Below are 18,991 nucleotides of genomic sequence, written 5' to 3'. Positions count from 1 at the left end.
ATATTTATGAAAAAAAAAAATTATTTTCCAAGCATGGTTCCATACAAAGCGATACATTTACTGCCAATTCCTTTGTTTCTGAATACAGATGATAAAATAAAAGGATCAGGACATTTGTATCTTCTGAAACAGCTCTGATAGACTGCTGTCCAGCATCAGCTTCATGAAAAACTGCTGTCCCTTGAAAGTCAACTCCTAGCTGTATTACCTTTCAATCTGGTTCAGTTATGATGGTATGTTTACTTGGTAAAGAAGGCTTATTACTTATTCAATCAACAGTCATTCATATCATTTGTTCCTTATTGTCAGTGACATTCAAGACTAAATTTTGTTTTGGAAGTGGCATATCTGCAATGAAGAAGTAGACAGACTAGATACGGTTGACTCTCTTTGACATGTTGATCTACTGCAACAGTCAATTTTGCAATAGCAGTCAAGTACTATCTGCAGTATAGGAACGGCTTCAGCATATCTTATAATTCTGGTCACCAATTCATTAAGAAAATCAGAAACCTTGGCTGGTGAAGCAGGCCAGGGCTTCTGGTTACATTTTACTAATACTATTTGTAATTTGTTTTTAAAACACATTTCTGTATTACGAACATTATTAGCAAACTGCCAATGGATAAGGGGCCAGTAATGTAACGACAGATTTTAAGTGACATCTCCCCCAAGTGTTCCTATAATAGCCAAGGTACCTAGAACATTGCCCTGAGGTACGCCAGATATCACATTCCTATAATCACTAGGGTGCCTATCAACAATCAACAATAAATCCGCAATCTATTACTTAAACATATAATGTATTTCTTACACATATATACTGGGTATATACATATATATATATATATATATATATATATATATATATATATATATATATATATATATATATGCATGTGAATGTAGATTTGCTTATATGATAGATGTCAAACTGCCCTGGGGATTACCAGCTGCATCCGGCATAAGATGTGATAATTGATGAAAACAACGACAGTTTGAGCGTCATATCGACAGTGCGGAAACTGCTGCCGATTGCGAAGCATCGCCAGCAACGCTTCTCCTGTGAATTTTGACGGATTTAGTGGATAATAAATATACAATACAAGATTAATGGATTACTAAAGAGAGAAACAAGTTACAGACTCATTTTTCTTTCTTTATCTACCGCAGAGGAACAGGCAAGTTTTTTATAACCTCGTTTCTTTTTCTACCGCAGAGGAACAGGCAAGCTTTTTACAGCCTCTTTCTTTTTCTACCGCAGAGGAACAGGCAAGTTTTTTAGTCTCTTTTTTTTCTACCGCAGAGGTACATGTAAGTTCCAAAACATGTGTTTATTTGTTTTTTTGTTTGCCAATCTACGTTTTCCTCGTATGTTGATATGCTCGTGTTTATCCATCAAGTTATCTATTAATGAAGGATAAAATGTGTTGTTGTAACAATACAGATAAGAAAAATTAACAGAATTTTCAATCACTACAAAAAATCAAGAGAAATTTTTAAGTGTAAGTTGCCAGATTTTTTTCCAATTCATTCTTCGTGATATTTCTTCCTCGCTTCTTTGTTGGCTTTAACTCTTCTCTGACGTCAGGAAATTACATTGATATGCCATACCTCAAGAAGAACGAGGAACTGTATCCCTAATTGTGTGGAGTCAACAGCTCATTGCCTATTGTAAATTCTGTAATGTTCAGAATCACCCTTTATGTTAGAAGAATTAAACATAGCAATGCAATGGCTCAAGCGGAAATGAGTCAGTCAAAATACTTCATTTCATTTTTTTATTTTTATAGAATTGTTTTGGAAAAGGAAATTTAATGCGTTTATTGTGCGTCTGTTGCATACTACAGATCTAGCAAATGTGACCAGGATATAATAGGACACTAATTGGTAATATCAGACTCCTGCTTTTCGTAAACTCTACAAACCACAGGTGTAGTTCAAAGTATTGAAAATTTGAAAAAACAGTTTTAATTGAAGGTAAATATTTACTGAATCGAACTAAACCAAACTAGTTGTGGAAAGCTTTGATGACATTAGGTCAGTGAAAAGAGTATATAATTTTCCCTGTTGGAGCCTTTGGGCTTATAGCATCCTGCTTCTCCAACTGGGGTTGTAGCTTAGCAAGTAATGATGATAATGATATTAATAGTAATTCAGAAATGCTTGAGGAAAAGTGAGAAGAGAAGATTGGAAAGTGTTGATACTTACTTGCTTTACTTCAAGAGCTGCTTATCTGATCCTCAAGGAACCCTACTCTCTACAGGACCTCCACGGTCGTTTTATGATGTTCATTCGAAAGCATTTAACATTTCACAATACGTATCGTTCGCTTACTGTTTGATCACCACTGCCAAAATACTCGTAGAATAAGAAAGTCTTTAGTTCCCTCTTGAAATCCTTAATATCTTCAATTATACGGATGTGGGAGCCTATTGTATAGTCTCGGGGCCGCATATTTAAGGCTCTAGAACCTACAGTAGAGCCTTGAAATAGATAAATAATTTGAAAGACTAATTAGAAAGAAAGGGCGTTGATATACAGAAATCACTTGAGTACAAGAGTTGGAATAAATGACGCAGAATCTGTTGGATGGGTCCGACACTGCTGGTGAGCCTAATGTGTTGATTTATATAACAAATAATGTCATAGGAATTTTAATGGCACGATTCAGCAACTAGAAAGGTGAATGTGGCACTGACTGATGAGTTTTTTCTTCTCTAAAGTCACCCCCTGTGATAGAGAGCGCAATATATATATATATATATATATATATATATATATATATATATATATATATATATAAATATACAGTATATATATATATATATATATATATATATATATATATATATATATATATACGTATATATATACATATATATATATATACATACATATATATATATATATGTATATATATACTGTATATATATATATATACGTATATATATATATATATATATATATATATATATATATATATATATATATATATATATATACATATATATATATATATATATATATATATATATATATGTGTGTGTGTGTGTGTATATATATACTGTATATATATATATATATATATATATATATATATATATATGTATATATATATATATATATATATATATATATATATATATATATATATATATATATATAACGACTGGGAGAGCGGTTATTAACTTTTATAAGGAGGAGGTTTGTAACGACAGTTGTTACCGCTTTTAACTTTGACGAATCCCGAATTGGTCATTAACAGACGTAAAAAGATGACTGTCTTTAAAAATTTCAAAACTTGTTGCTTTCAAAATAGCTACGGCCAACTAAGATAAAAAGTAAATTGAACAAAGAAGGTAGAGTGTTACACGATAAGTGGAAATTGCAGTATTTTTTGCACAGCGGTGAACGGGAAGATGCATTGTTTAATTTGCAGCAACTGCATTGCTAAGCCAAAGGAGTGCATTATGAAACGGAAACGAACCATCGATCTTACGATACGGTAAATACGAAGACCCAATGCGTTTCAATACTCAAAGAATTAAAGGCTAACTTAATACAACAACCGACATGTATTACAAATATTCAGAAAGTGAATGTCGCTTCAGTTACTGCAAGCTTTGAACTCGACTGAATGATCGCTATAAGTGGGAAATCTTACTAAACAATTATGTGATCATGATCTGAAATTACAGTGTAAGTACAAACTCAAAACTTTAGCTGCATGGTGCCATTAAGTGCTTTAATACAAAACTTTAAGCTTGTTAAAGTCACAGTTGTCAAATGAAAATTTAGTTCATTTCCTATATACAAAGAGCTGAAAAATGTCGTTAATTCTGAATCTGTGCTTAGCATTGTTAACTATGACAATCACCTGGAATTATTGTCGTAAGTGTGTCAGAATTTTTTTTTTTTTTTTTTTTTTTTTGTTATTTTTTACATTTTTTTGGGGGGGGAGGGGGTAACATTATACTTAGCACCGTCACCTTTGCTGTTGTCAATTGAGAAGAAATCTTGCAGGCGGAACTATTAGAAATGCAGTGGGGTTCTACACTCAGGAACGAAGTTTCATTTCATGACTACGATCAGCTGTTTAACTACCAGTAAAAGTTCCCTACCTAACCTGCACACTTTTCTAACTTGTGATCTGATATTTACTTTTAATATGGTCATTTGATACCCGAATAGGGTATTATTTTTAGTATTGCTACCCAAGCTACAACCCCATTTGGAAAAGCACGATGCTATGATTTATGCCCAAGGGCTCTAACAGGGAAAAGTATCCCAGTGAGGAAAGGCAAGCAGGGCTCAGGTAAAAGTTTAAGAAGGGTAAATAGTGTGCGCTCTGTTTTTCCGAAACAAAGATGCCTTTGATGTTCTAAGCTAAGTCGAGTTTCCGTAATCTTAGTTACATATTCAACTCTCAATCTCCTAGGAGAAATCCATCTAGAGAATTTAGTATAATTGCCTATTAATGTTTTGGACTTCTAGTCTTATTTTAAACAATGGAATGCTAAATGCCTGGGAATATATTTGATAAAATTAATGCAAAAATCCTGTATTTGCAAAGTCTATATTATTATTATTATTATTATTATTATTATTATTATTATTATTATTATTTGCTAAGCTACAACCCTAGTTGGAAAAGCAGGATGCTATAAGCCAAAGGGGTCCAGCAGGGAAAATAGCCCAGTGAGGAAAGGAAATAAGGAAAAACTAAAAGAGAAGTTTAAGAACAATAATAAGATTAAAATACATGTTTCATATTATGTAGATCTTGGCAGAGAGTAGGGTTCCCCTGCAGTGTAAGACCGGAAACGCATCCCTTAAAGTAATTAAAGTAGGTAAAGTAACATCCAGTTATAGTTCTCTGCTATGCTCTTATTTTCCTGACATAATTTTCCATTTCCAGCTGGTTTAGCCTGAATGATGGAGAGCGCCTTCAAAATCTGTAACCTCCAGGACAAAAATGGACGTAATCACAGCGCCCTCTGGATTCCTGAAATGCTGCCGAGTCATTTTGGATGTCAGAATGCTCTTCCAGCTAATGTCTTTAACCTCGTCATGATTGAAAGTTCTTCGGGCATGACTAATCATTGGCCTCATGTCGTTTCTGCCTGGAATGAACATGTCAAAGATAAACTGGAAGGTATGGAAAGAGGAGACGTTGTTCATGAGAAATGAGTCACGTTAAACACGTTGCATTAGTAGTAACTTGGACTGTGTCCTCACTATTATCATTATTATTATTATCAGTAGTAGTAGTAGTAGTAGTAGTAGTAGTAGTAGTAGTATCTAAGCTATAACACTAATTGGAAAAGCAGGATGATATAAGCCCAAGGGTTCCAACAAAGAAAATAGCCCAGTGAAGAAAGAAAACAAGCGAATATATAGAATCTTGTGCTTGGGTGTACCCTCAAGCAAGACATTTCTAACCCAAGACAGCGGGAGACCTTGGTACAGAGGCTATGGCACTTCCCAAGACTAGGAAACTATGGTTTGATTTTGGAGTGTTGCTGTAAATGATAACAGTTTAATTCACATTTTGATGGTGGGCATAGTTTTTACTTTTAAAGCAATCTTATATTATCTATACTTCTGCTAGTAATGCCTTTTTAGTCATGCATAATAGTACAAGTTTCTACAAGGTTTGCAAAATTTTCTTCCAAATTGATAAAAGTAAAAGAGGAGGGAGGCTTTTGTGATCCCATTAGACTTCCAAGAGACTTTGTTAAAAAATTCTTCCTCCAACTTCATGATTTTTTTCAACTTCAAAAGACATAGGTTTGAATCATGACAGGGATAGGAGGGGGGAGTTATATACTTAACCTTGAGTGTAAGTTATTCGTTGGTTAAAGGGAATTTGATAATGATGTCATCAGTTCCTGGAGAAAGCACTAGGTTTTTTTTTTCCTTTATCCGATGTTGTCAACTGATTTTTTTCCATATTTGAATCCAATTAAAAACTCAACATTGATTTTTTTACTACTGTATTCCGTTGCTTTATATAATTTCCACATAATTTTTCACTAACATAAAAAATCATCTTACCCTCCTGATATCTTCAGACTGTAAAATTTCACGTATTTTTCCATAAGTAAATAATTCTATATCAATAATCATTTACCCTACTTTTTCTTTAATAATAAGTTCTTTTCAATCTCAGGTCGCACGAATGTGTACACTTTTGGATATTTTGTAGAGCTCAAGCGAACAGAGCCTGAGCTGACGCAAGACGATTTACAAACCTGTGAAAAGATAAACTTCACCAACGTCATACGAACTACCAGACAGAGAGCGAAGAACACCAAAGAAACCAACATACGAATCTTCATCATAACCAAAGGACCTCACGAAGCTGGTGAACCTTATCCTGAAGAGGAGATCAGTGTACTAAGCCCTCCTGACGGAAAAAATATCAATGTCTATATCCTTGGCATTGGTGACGAGTTCCCGGCAAATTACTGCCTCGAGATCCTATCCAAACTGAATACTGGCAATAAAACTGATGTTACCTTTTTCCAAGCTAAAGATACCAGTGATATACCCAAGCAGTTTTCCAAAATGGGAAACACAATTAATCCGTTTGGAGCCAAGCTTGAGCTCAGTATCGAAGGGTGCATTCTTCCGGGATATCCTCACAAGACTTCCTCTGTACAGTTAGGAGAGTGGGTTTACTTTGACGAGCCACAAACAGAGTTGAATTCCTTGGCTCTGAAGGTGAATGATGGTGAATACATAGAGATTGCTGGTGAGATGAAAAGTGGGAATTATAGATGCTCATTCATTTATCTCTTTTTGCAGTGGAATAAAGTTCTGATTCAGGTAAAATGTAAAGAGAAGAGTATTCCAGATAAAGTATTTAGCCTTATGGAATCATTTTATTCTTATTGCCAAGACAAATATTTCAGAAATATCTCAAGAAAAGAAAGGAAAGTTAGAAACAGCTTTAAATCGTATGAAAATCAATTTCGACAGTGCATGAAGGAGATGCGGGCTCATACTGAAAATATACGGATTAAAAAGGAAGAGGACTTAGCAGACCTATATCTAAAAACTGCAGCTTTTCATTGTGATCACAGAACAATGAAAAGGAAATTCTGCGATCATAAAAGATTTGAAAATGCTGTGAAGAAGTTTCAGACCTTGTATGAAATGGCTAAACCAAGAATTATGGCTCTTCCTCCCCCACAACCAGAATATTGCTGCAGAATTACCAAATCCTCCACATTATCTCAACTCATGGAACAGGACTTCGAAGAAATTTTCCAGAAGAAGAAATTTGATTTCCTGAAAAATTTTGTCATGTCTGGCATCCCAGTTTTTTCAACGCTGATTCGGGCAGCTCAGAGAAATGTATGGGCAATTAAGATTAAGCATATTCTAATTGAACCTTACTCTGTTATGAGTCAACAGTCACTAGAAGACTTTGCAACCTTCAGAGAAGAGTGTCTGGAAACCAGATGCAAGGCAGTTCAATTAGAAGCTGAAAACGAAAAAACAAAATTTAACGCTGTTATACCAACTATCCCAGCAAATTCTGCATCTGTTTTAAAGCCTCTTGTTCAGTCCGATCTATACGCAATGGTTGCAACCTTTTGTATCCTTAAGAATCCCAATACCGTCGACTCTGGCGCCCATTTCGCTGCCCTAGGTTGTGCATGGCTGAAAACGCTCAAAGACAATCCAGATGAAAGTCGCCCAGAATTCATTTGTAATAGGCTGGATGACATTGTGAGCACAGCAAAATTGTACCTAGATACACCAAAAATTGCAAATTTTATCAGTGCACTAATCGCACAGCCTAAACAATCTCTCATGTTTGAGAGCAAGCATGAATTTCTGAATAAGCCTATCCAGTGTGAATCCCTAGTGAAACCTGTGTTCCTTTTGTTCCTGATAAGAGAGTCTATGTCCAAAGACAACATGGCTAAGATATTCCGCTTCATTGTGTTCGAGTTCTTGAGACGTTGCATAATTAGAAAGGATAGATGTTTGCTGAACACCACACCATTCATTCATTACTTTTGCTCCCAGCTCTCTAATACAGACGAAAGAAAAAGTTGGATAGAAGATCATTGCAAGGTAAGAATCATTGTGTATCTCATTTCCTTGATAATTCACTGTCATTTCTCTTGATATTACCCTTTTTAGTTATCTGAAATAGTATTTGCTTTTAGCATTGCATCATTCATAACTTATTCAAATATATCTTATATTTAACGACCTGAGTTTTCCTGGATTATCAGTTGTAGCATATTGGATCTTCATAGTGAAGTCAAGAGATGTTTCAAGCTATCAGAATTAGACACACGAATGACATGCTAAGCGAGAAATCTGAAATATTAAGGAAAATTCAACACTAAAAATAAGATACTCACAGGAAAGCTTTGGCTAATCACCTATGGGTATTTTTATTTCAAATGTCTTCATAGTTAAGGACAAATTTTCTTGGGAATATCTAGAATAACACCAATACATAGGTTAAGGTCCAGAGTTGTATGCCTTTATTTACTACAATATGCTCATTATAAATTACAGTTTTGTAGCTCTATCTAAACAAATCATCGTTATAGAGTTGGTTCAATCTTTATCTCAGTTTATTGTGGTGTGGTTTTCATTTAGAGTACTTTCTTGAAACTAATATATTACAGCTATCAATAAACCAATGTTCAGAAAAATTATTACGAGTCCAGATCCTAAGCTCAATTTTCTTGTGATGTTTTATTTTTTTGGAAACTGATATTAACGATCCTTTAAACATTGTTGTGATACCATTTCCTCCCGCAGGCGACCATAAGCAAAATAAAAGAGAAGTATGGAAACCTCGTAGACACATTCTATACTCTACAGGATTTGAGATGTTCTGCCAAAAAAGAGGTTCTCGGTGGTTTGTGTGCCATTGGGGGTAACCTCCTTCGTGGCGTCCCCATCGACATTTGCATGAAAAGGGTAATAACTGTTTATGAAGTATTGGAATTAAGACAAGGTTATTACAGGTCATCTTCGGTGCCTCAGCTTCATTGGTCTTCGGGACCTGTTAGGATTCTAATTTCTATTTTTAGTCTATCAGAAGGGAAAACGATTGTTCCTCAGTCATAAATGCGTCAAAAATCTCATAATATTTTATTTTAGGCCAAAAGAGAGTATTATACTCAATTTTTTTTAATGAGGCGCATTTGCACTGACTCACAGCAGTGCCCTTTTAGCTCGGAAATGTTTTCTACTAGCTGATTGGTTAGAATTATCTTGTCCAACCAATCGGCTAGCAGGAAGCTTTTCTGAGCTAAAAGGGCACCCCTGCGAGTCGGTGCAAATGCACCTCATTAAAAAAAAAATATATAGTATAGGTATGGATTCCAGATCATTAATATTTTTTTCTGAACTACCCATAGGTACTTTCTCTTAAAAGTCAATATCTATGTGGAGAAATCACTTGGTCGATGTTCGAAATATTATCCCGAGAACTGGGCATACCTTTCTATCGACCTGACAAGAATGAGGTAAGTTTATGTCCCTTTTCAATGTGGTTGTAGCAGAAAAAGACATCAGTAAATTGCTGTATAGACATTTTGAATCTTTTTTTTTTTTTTTTATCAATTACTTCATGAATTTCAAAATAGTTCTTGTTATTGAGAAGTCAATGATAGTAAAAAATAACTTTGGTGCATTTATTTCTCCCGGGCCTGATATAAAAACGATAGATAAGAAAAGGGAAGTAAAAGTAAAGAGTGGTCTAGCTTAGAAAAGGAAATTACATAACTTCAAAAAACAGATACGAGTAAACTTTATAATTGGCCGTCTTTTACTCACATTACAAATTATTTTTAATATCATCATAATTATCATTGTATTATCATCATCATCATTATTAATTTTATCATCACTGATATTCAAAAAGATAAGATATATAAGAAATTACACCGAGTGGAAACCTCCAATAATTATATATTTTCAGGGCAACAAATCATTTGATTAATTGGTTAACATCATCCATACGTTCTCGGCACTGCATAATTATTTTAGTCATCAATTATCAGATTAGAGCTTCGCTTTATTCTAATATATATTATGGGGGAGCGTTCATTTGTGAGAGAGAGAGAGAGAGAGAGAGAGAGAGAGAGAGAGAGAGAGAGAGAGAGAGAGAGAGAGAGAGAGAGAGAGAGAGAGAGAATTAAAGGTTGCTAAGTATCTCATTCCCGTAGGCTCTGCTCTTCGTAACTGCGATCTTGAATGAGAAGGAAGCCAAGAAGCAGCTCCCCGACATCCCCTCCTCATCGGACAATGCTCTCAGTATTATCAAGAGGAAGATTCTCACGGAGGTTCTGACGGAACTTAGAAAGGTATCTAATATGTGTCTTTCTTTGGAATCACGTTGCCCTTCTAATGGAGTAAAATCAATACAAAACAGAGTTAAGTGAAGGGAATTTAAATTTGACACGAAATACACACAGTTTAGGGTTGTGGTTACCTATTGGCAACGTTCCTGCCTTGTGATCTACTAGGCTGGAGTTCGAGACCCGCTCCAGCTCAATAGTTTCTTGTAGTGTTTACAACCTCATCACCCATGTGAGCTAAGAACTGGGGGTTTTGTGGAGCCTATAGGTCTACCTGCTGAATCATAATAAGCCATTGCTTGGCTCTCCCTGGTCATAGCATGGGTGGAGAGGGACATGGGGGCTGATCATGTATAAGTATGGACAATCTCTACGGCATTATCACTGTCCCTTGCCTCTGCCATTCATGGGTAACCTTTAAACCTTTAAATGACTATTCATGGGTAACCTTTAAACCTTTAAATGACTATTCATGGGCAACCTTTAAACCTTTAAATGACTATTCATGGGCAACCTTTAAACCTTTAAATGACTATTCATGGGTAACCTTCAAACGACTATGAATATATTAGGGCTTCTATCAGCCTGGTTATTCCTGTGAGGCATTCTTGTTTGTTTGGGCTCTGTTGTGCCCATAGTTCAAATTATTTTGATTTTAATGAAATACCAGTTAAATACTAGAATGACTTCACTTTATAGTAGCTTGAGTGATAATTAATGGGGATATTTTAACCGATGTTATTCTTTATTTGGAACGCCCTTTAAATATTATAGGCACGTACTTACATTATTTTTTAGGTAACAACAGCACTATTTCTTATTATTGATTCTTCTTAAAGGACTGTTGAACAAAAGTTTTCTTTACTAAATTGGTAACATATTCTTGATGACTATTGACAGTTTCATATAGCCTATAGGCCTACTGTACAACAGTAGGCCTACTACGTTTAAATAAGTAGAATTTCTCGAAGAGCCTCTTCAGATATTTTAATAATCTTAGTTCTTTTTAAATGACAGGTGTTTGGTAACCAATAAACATACATTATTCTACTCTTAGAAACAGTCTGGGATATCGTAGAAATATAAAAGCAGATTCTATCTAAATTCCAATGAAGTGTTTTCAAAATTCTCTTTGATATAGCTAACCATTATGTGTTGTCTTCAAATCAAATTTCAGTATTAATAATCAAAGTAAATATTTTAAATGACAATTATATAGTCATAGTATCATTAAGTAAGATTCATGTGTTACTGGGGGTATTTCTACAACTTATTTAATAGTCACAGATTTATATTTCATTAGCAGAGAGTTAATTATTTTAAAATTTTCCGTCTTTACAAATAATAATAATAATAATAATAATAATAATAATGATAATAATAATAATAATTGCCAGGTCTTCCACTGTCTTGGGTTAGAGATCTCTTGCTTGAGGATACACTCGGACACACTATTCTATCTTCTTTCTCCTCCTCTTGTTATTTTGAAGCTTTTATAGTTTATATATGATTGATTTATTTTAAGGTTTTTATTGTTCTTAAGCTTCTCTTGTAGTTTATTTCCTTTCCTCCCTGTGCTAATTTCCCTGTTGGAGCCCTTGGGCTTATAGCATCCTGCTTTTCCAACTAGGATTGTAGCTTAACAACAACAACAACAACAACAACAATAATAATAATAATAATAATAAAAGACGATATAGATATTACGTCAATTTTGTACAAACAGACTGGAAGTATGAATGATTTTGTTATTTGTCCAAAAAAATAAAAAGGGCGCCTGCAGAGAATGGAGATTGACGAAGGAGATCGAAGAGGAATGGAAGAAGGAATTCAAGCATATCCACAGCTCGTTAGCCATCCCTCTGACGCCAGAGCAAATCGTAGCCAAGGCTCAAGAAAGGGGTGTTGCCGTCACACGAGAGACATTCCACGATGTTTACAAGTAGGTGAAAATTCACTGACAAGATTCCTTCAATGTTTAAGTTAGCATCTGTTGGTATTGAATACCTCCCTTTCCAGGTCTAATTTCTTAAATTTCCATACACCTTAAGATGCCTTGAGTGACAGTTCTTTTTTACAGGTCATACGTGTATTGGTCACTTCTGAAAAGCTGCAGATGTGTGTGGCCAAGATTGGCTATGCAATCATAGGTTAAAAAGAAAAAAAAAGTTATATTGTAATGCAAAGCTTCTTTACACCTGTTAGAGAGTAAATTTTCTCATTTACTTATAAAAGTCAACAATACCATGGGTTTGCACAACTTGAGAGCCTATCTATTTATTCGAATAATTAACTACATTATACTTGAAATGCGACATTTAGTTCCTTCACTATCTAAGCTCGATATAATAATAGTATTTATTTTAGGGTTGCCAGACGTCCCGTTTTTCCAGGACATGTCCCGGATTTGATAACTTTGTTCCCTGTCACCAATTGACCCTTCTAAGACACTCTTATTGTCCTGATTTTATTCACCATAGTATTATATTTCTAATACTTTATGATGGTTCTTAGTTGGGACTTTGTATGATGGAATTCCAAGAACAACATTCAAAGATGTTGTTTTTGTGTCAGTACCTATTTACATAGTATTCCAGCTCATAATGCTAATGTTGGGCGTGCATTCTCTCTCGTGAATATCCAGTGGACTGATAAGAGGTACAAGTTGCATATGGCATCTGTAGTAGCTATCTTTAACAATGCATACGCAACCTTAATTGTCATTGTAAGGAATTTATAGGCATAAGATAGAAAACAGGGACCTATTGAAGAAAGCAAAATCATCAGGGAAATGGAATTAAAGAATAAGAATTTTAGTTCAATTTTTATCCAAATTTCGTATTTCATTTATACTAGTATGCTGCAAATGTGAAAAAAGTTAGTTTAGTTTATATATTGCTTGTATTAATTATCAATTTTACAAATTAATTTCCTTAAGTTTTCTTTATACCCCATTAAAATTCTTTCTTCACGATTGTTTTTCACTTATCACTAGTGTGATAATTCTATCAACGTATGTATGTATATATTTATACATATGGTGAGAAATTTAAAGTATCCTGGATTTCTAATCTTGTCATCTGGAAACCCTAATCTATTTGAATATCGAATATTAGCCACGTGTTACTCATTACCTCACTCAATCCAGCAAACAGGATTATCAGTCATTTAGGCAAACCGTAAGTAACCTGTAAAGTTCATCCTACTCATTGTGACGTTCCAAAGACATATTATTCTTAATAAAAATAAAGATTTGGTGATGAGAATTTATTCCTCTGATGAAGTACATAATAAAAAACATCCTATAAGGTACTATTTCTATATATTTTGAAAATATATAACTAAATTCCCTTTATGAAATCTTCAGCTTTGGCCCAGTACCTAAATCACACACACACACACACACCGTAACCAAAACACCCAATTATTTCTTCGAATAACTTACATTATCCTTGAAATGTACCCAATACGAATTACAGTCATGTACTGTAGTTCCTCCACTATATAACTTCCAAGAAATAATAGTAATCGTTTGAATATTGAATATTAGCCACGTGTCACTCAGTGCATCACTCAAACCAGCAAACAGAATTAATCAGCCATTTAGCTACTGTAAAGTTCATCCCAAGTTCATCCTACTCCTTGTGACGTCACAAAAGGGTATTTTTCTTAATATAAATAATTATTTGGTAATAAGAATGTACCCCCTTTGAGGAAATATATTAAGATATATTATAAGGGACTATTTATATATTTTGAAGATATAATAAGATATATAAATCCTCATAAAACAAAATTAAAAATCTTCAGGCCTCTCGTCCCCATAGCTAGTAGCTACAGAGTCCGAAAGTAAAACTATGGAAATGCTGGCATGTTTCTGAAACAGCAGCTCATAAGTCCCCGGGACTCTTTCTGGCGGGATATTCCAGTCCTCTGATTGGCTGTATCTTCTCAGCTGTGATTGGTTATTGCCTTTGTTTACAAATTCATACGTGCGTGTCTAACATCGTAACCAGAATCCAGTTCAGTATTCCTTTAAAAATGATGTATTTGTTTAGCTTACGCACTTGAAGAAGGTCTATTACCTATTTTATTACTAAATTAATAATATTTCCAGATTATTGTCATAAAAATTGTAATTTTTAAGTTTGAATTTATTTACAACAAGTATAGGTATTTTATACCTACCCAGTTGAATTCATTCATAAAATACGAGATTGCATGACGTCATTTACAACCCCCACCAATCACAGCAGAGGACAAATCAGCCAATGAGACGCCAGATATTTCCCGCCAAGGAAACGCATAAGGCGAGAGGGTTCCTCTGATTTATGGGCTGCTGTTGGCAAAATAGTCTCGATTTTCGCGAGATAATCTTTTAAACGCTTTAGTTAACAGTTAAAATTCATCCTACTCCTGATGACGTCACAAAGACGTATTTTCTAACTAAATGATTTAGTAATCAAACTCTATCCCTGTAATGAAATGTTATAAAAAACATCTTACAAAAGACTTTTTCTATATAGTTCGAAGGAAAAAATATAATTTAATTAATTTCCAACAAAACAAAACAAACAAAAATCTTCAGCTCGTAAGCGATTTTATGGATATTCGGGCAGGTTTTTCAAACAGCAGCTCATAATTCCCCGGAACTCTCGCAAGGCGGGAAATTCCAGCCCTCTGATTGGCTGTATCTTCCTGCGCTGTGATTGGTGGGAATCTTCGCTTCTACCGCTCAACAGACAAACACACGCACATCTAACATTGTAGCCAGGACCTTGTCAAGTATTCCTTTGAATATGATGTGCTTATTTGAGTTATAGGCTTTAACAAGATTTATTATCTATTTATTATTGAATTAAAAGCTATTTTAAAGTTTATTTTATAAAAAAAATGTAATTTTGAATCATAATTTATATACAATAAGGATAGTTTTTCCCTTCAAAATATTTCATAAAAATACATTTTCATGACGTCATATACAACCACCAATCAGAGTTGAGAAAGAATTAGCCAATGAGACGCCAGATATTTCCCGCTAAAAACCATAGGGTAAAAGGGTTCCTCTGGTTTATGAGTTGCTGTTGGCGAAACAGTCAAATTTATGCTAGGTATTTCGATAAAATGCTCTAGCTGAGCTTCTCTCTTCATTCTAATTCGTTTTTATAATTTTAGGAAAACAACTATATATTTAATTCCCAAACAAACAAAGAAATCTTCAGCTCGAGCATTTGTGAGGAGAGAGAGAGAGAGAGAGAGAGAGAGAGAGAGAGAGAGAGAGAGAGAGAGAGAGAGAGAGAGAGAGAGCGGTTTACTCGTACTTCCTGGGAGCGAGATATTATTAGTCCACCCATTCATTGGAGGTTTAATCATTTGTTGGAAGGCGATTTTATGGAAATTCGGGCAGGTTTTTCAAACAGCAACTCATAAATCCCCGGAACTCTCGCTAGATGGTAAATTTCAGCCCTCTGATTGGCTCTATCTTCCTCAGCTGTGATTGGTGGGGATCTTTGCTTCTACGGTTTAACAGACAAACACACGCACATCTAACATTGTAGCCAGAACACTGTCAAGTATTCCTTTGAATATGACGTGTTTATTTAAGTCATCCGCTTTAACAAGATTTATTATTTATTTATTTTAAAATAAAAAAACATTTTAAAGTTTATTTTATTAAAAACTGTAATTTTGAATTATAATTTATCTGTAATAAAGATAGTTTTTCCCTTCAAATTCATTCCCGAAAATACGATTTCATGACGTCATATACAACCACCAATCAGAGTTGAGAAAGAATTAGCCAATGAGACGCCAGATATTTCCCGCTAAAAAAAGCATAAGGCGAGAGAGTTCCTCTGGTTTATGCGTTGCTGTTGGCAAAAAAGTCAAATTCATGCAAACTATTTTGTTAAAACGCTCTAGCTAAGGGGTTTTCATCCTAATCCATTTTTATACATATAATGATGATATTAAATACCCTGTGATGAATATTTTCCTATTTCTTATATATTTTAGATATCATTCAAATGTTTATCAGTGACAAAGACTTTCCTTTCAGTAATCTCACTTTTTCTTTTCTATTGGTAGAGAGAGATGCTATAATATAGTTTTTATGTAATTTGCATTATCATCATTATTTCAGTCGTTATCATTATCATTTTGAATATTTTGTGAGATAGGGTTGTGATTTTTTGTTTCATATTTATTGATTTATAACAAAATACTACCTCAAGTCAGAAGTTAAAAAAGAAAGCATACTAAACAGGCTTAGCAATGAATAGGCAGGCTATGTAGTCTATAGCCCCGAATTTCCTTTTTGTATGTATTTGTTATAAACATAAAAGTAATTGCTTAAATACAGAAGAAGTGGTCTTCCAGTGGGAAAAAAATCACATTCAGTAGGCCTACTTCATTTTGCCATGGATGAAATCCATTGGGAATAGGCATCTTGTGGCTCTTGTCGGTTTCCTTTATAGACTGGAATCATTGAGGTGTTAAGAAATCAAAACAGCATCACCAAAACTAATTGCTGAATAGGCCTACTTGTAAAATTTCCAGTCCTATCATTCAATTTCTTAACCTAACCTAACCTAACGTAAACTAATGAAGTGCACATCTTAAAATATTGATTGACAAAGTTGTACATTAATTTCCTGATGTCGAGATAAAGTTAAGGTGTAGGCCTACCAGGTGATCAGGGTCAAAAAGTCTTTCTTGAGAACCTCCAATCAGACTATATGCCTACTGCATTGTCATGATAAGCTCAGTCACCCGACATTCTCAAAAAGTTTGATTTTCACAAAGCATCAAATTTGAGATCTATAGCCTAGCGTTGGGGTCTGCGAGGCCATCCCCATGATGCTTAGTGTTCCATATTTTCAATATTTGAAAAAAAAATACAATATACTATTGAAGTTTTAGTTACAATATCCTTCAAAGCTACAAAACATGCTTGACTGCAATATTGTAATACTGTACTTGGACACATGTAATGAACAGCTGTTTGTAAGAAAATCCAACATTGAATGCACTTCAAAACAAAAGAAGTCAATGAAGTAGCTCCTGGATAATCTGGACCCACTTGAGAAGGACTTTGCCCTGCGACGCTGCGTGCGAAACTTCACGCAAGTTGTCTATATTGTTCAACTACCTCTACTATAGTTTAGATGTCCCTTCAATTTTCAAATTCTGGTCACCCTGATCCTACTGTACCAAATTTAGGAGGATGACATCACCAATATATAGAAAAAAATTATATCCGGTATTTGGAAATTATCAAATGTTCTAGACATCTTTGTGTTAAGATACTCAAGTTATTCCATTACCTTTCCAGATACGATGACTACACGATGCTATTAAGAAACGCTTGCCAAAATCAAGCCTGTCCACATTACCTGAAGCCTCGAAAGGACTTCAGCCAACATCTCTCCCAACTGAAGGCACTAAATAACTGTCCGGAATCATTACATCGGGTGAGGTTTTTTTTATTAAATTTCTACTCTACAAACCTGTATAATGAAATAACTTTTTTTATCCAAAAGAAATTCATGTTGATTATGATTGACCTTGAGGTACATGAACTAGAAATATTCCAACAACTATTAATGTACAAAGATGTGTAGTGGCTGTTTGTGTCGCTTAAAAAAACCATTTAATTTTCCTATTTAAAATCCTAATCTGCTATTTTTTTCCTCCATTCCATTTTTCATAATTTCAATTATGTTTATTTTCAACCATAGCTTCTATGGTTCCTCCTAATTAGGTATTAATAAGCCAAAATATCATATCCAGTATTACTGGCTTTCACTTGGACTGAAAAACTGAAACAAATTTCTCTATATAGATTATCCGCAAATATGGGCACCAAGGAGTTGACCAAGTCAATCAAGAGCTTCTCTCTGGGGAACGCTTCCTTCGTGGAAAGCATAGGACAAAGAGAAAAAAATCGGAACCCTTTCAGCTCTCCGAGGAACTCCTGCAGGCCCTCAGGGGGATGTACACCACGACTGGGGAGGTTTGATAAATTCTGCAAAGTATCTAGAATTTTCTGGATAAGTTTAATTGAAATATCACTAGTTCAAAAGATTAAAGTTTGGTATGTTCAGATATTCGTATAGTTAGTGTTATGTGTGAATATATGTATATATAAAAACATAAGTGATTAGGGAAACAATGAGCTACAGGGATAAGGAGGACGAGAAACGGGAGATCTAAGTAGTAACAGCTACGGATTGGTTCAGGTGGGTGTTGTTGGGTGGGGGAACAGAATTGCCGGTTTCCTTCAAATGCGTCAACAACACTAGTCAGCTTTGTGTTATTATTCACAAGTAAACTCCTAGCATTACATATGTAGTAATACGGTATGTCAGCCACAAATTAGGTTGGGATGTTAAAGTGTGCTGAAAAATAATTATCCAATAATTCATTTAGGAGATATTTGCATTAAACTGTTTTTTCCTCCTCTAAAATACATAGTAGAGGATCTTTGAATTATTTTCATTTGTAATTTCTTTGAGTAGTTAGCTCAGAGTAAATTTACAAGAGTCAACATATCAGTGGTACTGGCCAAAATAAGAAATAATGTTAATAGAGCAATTTTACTTTACTGAAATAAAATGCTATATCAGTTTGAAAATATAACACGA

At 34.4% G+C, this 18,991-nt stretch overlaps 1 protein-coding gene across 1 annotated transcript; it reads left to right on the top strand.

Annotated features, from left to right (window-relative positions):
- Positions 1 to 1,010: 1,010 nt before the first annotated feature.
- On the top strand, positions 1,011 to 18,800 carry LOC137639942 (uncharacterized). The gene is made up of 9 exons (XM_068372249.1): positions 1,011 to 1,181; positions 4,922 to 5,158; positions 6,176 to 8,094; positions 8,800 to 8,961; positions 9,405 to 9,512; positions 10,215 to 10,352; positions 12,119 to 12,288; positions 17,680 to 17,818; positions 18,190 to 18,800. Exons 2-9 carry the CDS (start codon positions 4,936 to 4,938, stop codon positions 18,364 to 18,366), a joined length of 3,036 nt encoding a protein of 1,011 aa, XP_068228350.1. The 5' UTR covers positions 1,011 to 1,181; positions 4,922 to 4,935; the 3' UTR covers positions 18,367 to 18,800.
- Positions 18,801 to 18,991: the final 191 nt, after the last annotated feature.

The sequence above is a fragment of the Palaemon carinicauda genome, chromosome 4, assembly GCF_036898095.1.
Source record: "Palaemon carinicauda isolate YSFRI2023 chromosome 4, ASM3689809v2, whole genome shotgun sequence".
NCBI lineage: Eukaryota > Metazoa > Arthropoda > Malacostraca > Decapoda > Palaemonidae > Palaemon > Palaemon carinicauda.
This window is presented reverse-complemented; position numbering and strand designations above follow the sequence as displayed.